The sequence below is a fragment of the Etheostoma spectabile genome, chromosome 21 (assembly GCF_008692095.1).
Source record: "Etheostoma spectabile isolate EspeVRDwgs_2016 chromosome 21, UIUC_Espe_1.0, whole genome shotgun sequence".
NCBI classification, from domain to species: domain Eukaryota; kingdom Metazoa; phylum Chordata; class Actinopteri; order Perciformes; family Percidae; genus Etheostoma; species Etheostoma spectabile.
In genome coordinates, this window is record NC_045753.1 from 21,769,414 (window position 1) to 21,771,853 (window position 2,440).

Genomic DNA, 2,440 nt, shown 5'->3' on the forward strand with positions numbered 1-2,440 from the left:
TAAAGAATGCTTTCAGCACCTTGTTGAATCAATGCCACGTAGAATTAAAGGCAGTTCTGAAGGCGAAAGGGGGTCAAACACAGTATTAGTATGGTGTTCCTCATAATCCCATAGGTGAGTGTATATTAACTGTTGTGTTGGTGGCTTACATACTGTATGTTGTGTGATCTGTTTTGCCTCTCACAAAAGGATCTAGGTGTAAGCTTTCTGAGTCAGGTTTTTCCTTTGTTTTGGTCAGTGCAAAAACAAACTAGACACTGTCAAATACACACCAATGTACATTGCCCTTCACAGTTTTGATGTAAGACTGAAAGGAATCATTCACTCTGAGAAATGATTTTCTGTATAATACAGATGACCATGTTTTATGTTGATATACTGGAATACATTATTTACATTGTGAAATATGTGGGGATATCCTGCTACATAGTCAAAGTCAAACAGCAGTGTTTATTTATCTTTGTCATTCATGACTAGAATTGCTTCCAGCGAGATAAAAGGTGCAGGCTGACAGTTGGCTTGAGTTTATGTTTATTCTTCAGTGAGATGGACTTCCTGTTGCTGTGCTTCATGGTGTAGAGCAGCGCTGCACCAGCGTCTGTTAGAGACTAAAGGGAACAGAATGAAGCAAGAATGACCATAAAAAGTTAAGCAAAGCAGGCAAAATATTGAAACAGTATAATTAACAAGGAAATTGATTTAATTTACCTGTGAGTCTGAAAAGACAGATTTTCTCTGAAAAAAAACACAAAATAGTTAAGTGTATAACTGGTCATTCTAAACAATGTGAGACACTGACCTGATTAAAAGAAATACTGTAAAAACTCACACTTGTGAAGATTTGTATGTTGTTGTCGTATATAGGCTCCATGGTTTTAACCCATTCTTGGTATGTTTGACGGTCCTCTGAACTTCGATTATGCATTCTGCAAACAGACAGGCTCACTATGTAGTACAGTATCTGTAGCCAAAGAAATACTCTGCATCTAGTAAATGCATGCATAAAGACACACACACTACCATATTACTATCAAGTAGATGATGAGGAATGAAAAAAAGCTTTGACTTACAAAAACATTTCACCAGTTTGAGATAAAATACTGATGGTCTTAAAATCATAACATCCTCAGTTCATCAGATTAATCAGAAATACAGGACCAGTCTTTGTGGTTGTCTTTAGTAATAGACGAAAGAGAGTTTAGAAAACATGACACGGAAGACAAGGAAACGTTAGATGCGTGACACAATCCCCGGTCTCCTGTGTGAAAACCCTGGGTTTTACCAATCCACCACCCTCCCTACACTTTCATACTACTTGCTACGGCGTAAATTCACACGCCATAACAAGGTAATCTATGGTCACTCTATGGAGGCCAAACAGCGTTGCTATACATGCTAAAAAGTGAGTATGCATCTTGATAACACGCCAATAATGGCATACAAATTGGTATGTCATACATACGTCATTTCATGAGATCAGTCTGGATTTTCAAACACTCTGTATGAGCTCTTGGCCCACCTTCCCGAAAAGCCCAGTCTGCTCTGATTGGTCAGCTGGCCCACTCTTTTGTGATTGGTCAACTAAATGACAGCCACATGGCTGGTTGTGCTTGCTCAGGCAGCACCAATGGGGAGCACATTTGACTGGGCTGGCTTTCTCAATAAATGACATCATCAATTGAGGAATTTCAAACGTGAATGTGGGTGAGCTGTTTTCAGGCAGTTGAGAAAAAGGGCTGTCTGTGGGATAGAAAGCTCTCATTCTACATGTTGCCCACATGGAACTGTCAGTCCAAGTTCCCTCCATCTCTCCTGTTACTCACATTGCTCTCTCGATCAGCTTCATCTGCAGCTCTCCCTCCCTCCTGGCGTCGAGGAAGCGGCCTCTGACAGCCAGAGCGGCACTGGCCTGTGACGAGTTGAGCTGAATGATTGCCAGAGAGAGAGAGGACAGGGCCGCCAAGCTGAGAAGGAGGGTCACACGTTTTTATCATAAGAGTGCTTCTCAACATTTATAGCTTCAGCCTTGCTATTATAGTACTGTGCAAACGCACACACAGGGGCCACTTTGTAGCCGCTCAGACGATAAATTGCATGACCTTCTTTATTTATCGAACAAGCAGAATGAGTTGAGAGGTTAATTTACTGTGTAACTAAATGTTTAGAGGATGGACGAGAAATGCAATCTACATGGTGCAATCCTTTCTGCATGATGCAAATACTCATGTATCTCAGCAACAGCTCGACTCCTTGGATTTTCAAAACCGCTTTGCCTTAAGCTTCAATGAGATTGGTATAAAATAATACATCTAATCAATCATTGTCCTCAGGTTTAAAAAGCCCTCGTTGATTAAAGATGTCAGAAGATAATGACTTGTTTAAGCTTTCAAAGAGGCCATAGGCTTGCAAACAGCTCAGTAGTGTGTGTGTGTGTGTGTGT

The 2,440-nt window shown here is 40.7% G+C and overlaps 1 protein-coding gene across 3 annotated transcripts in view; it reads right to left on the reverse strand.

The window, feature by feature from the left end:
• Positions 1 to 430: 430 nt before the first annotated feature.
• Positions 431 to 2,440, reverse strand: part of LOC116670993 (circularly permutated Ras protein 1) — an 8,525-nt gene continuing 6,515 nt past the window's right edge. For all 3 annotated transcript variants that reach the window (XM_032501809.1, XM_032501808.1, XM_032501807.1), the window contains exons 18-21: positions 1,824 to 1,964; positions 830 to 926; positions 709 to 735; positions 431 to 608 (exon numbers count right to left, since the gene is read on the reverse strand). In XM_032501809.1, the coding sequence (XP_032357700.1) occupies positions 474 to 608; positions 709 to 735; positions 830 to 926; positions 1,824 to 1,964 (400 nt within the window). In that variant the 3' untranslated portion in view covers positions 431 to 473. The remainder of the gene's footprint in view (positions 609 to 708; positions 736 to 829; positions 927 to 1,823; positions 1,965 to 2,440) is intronic.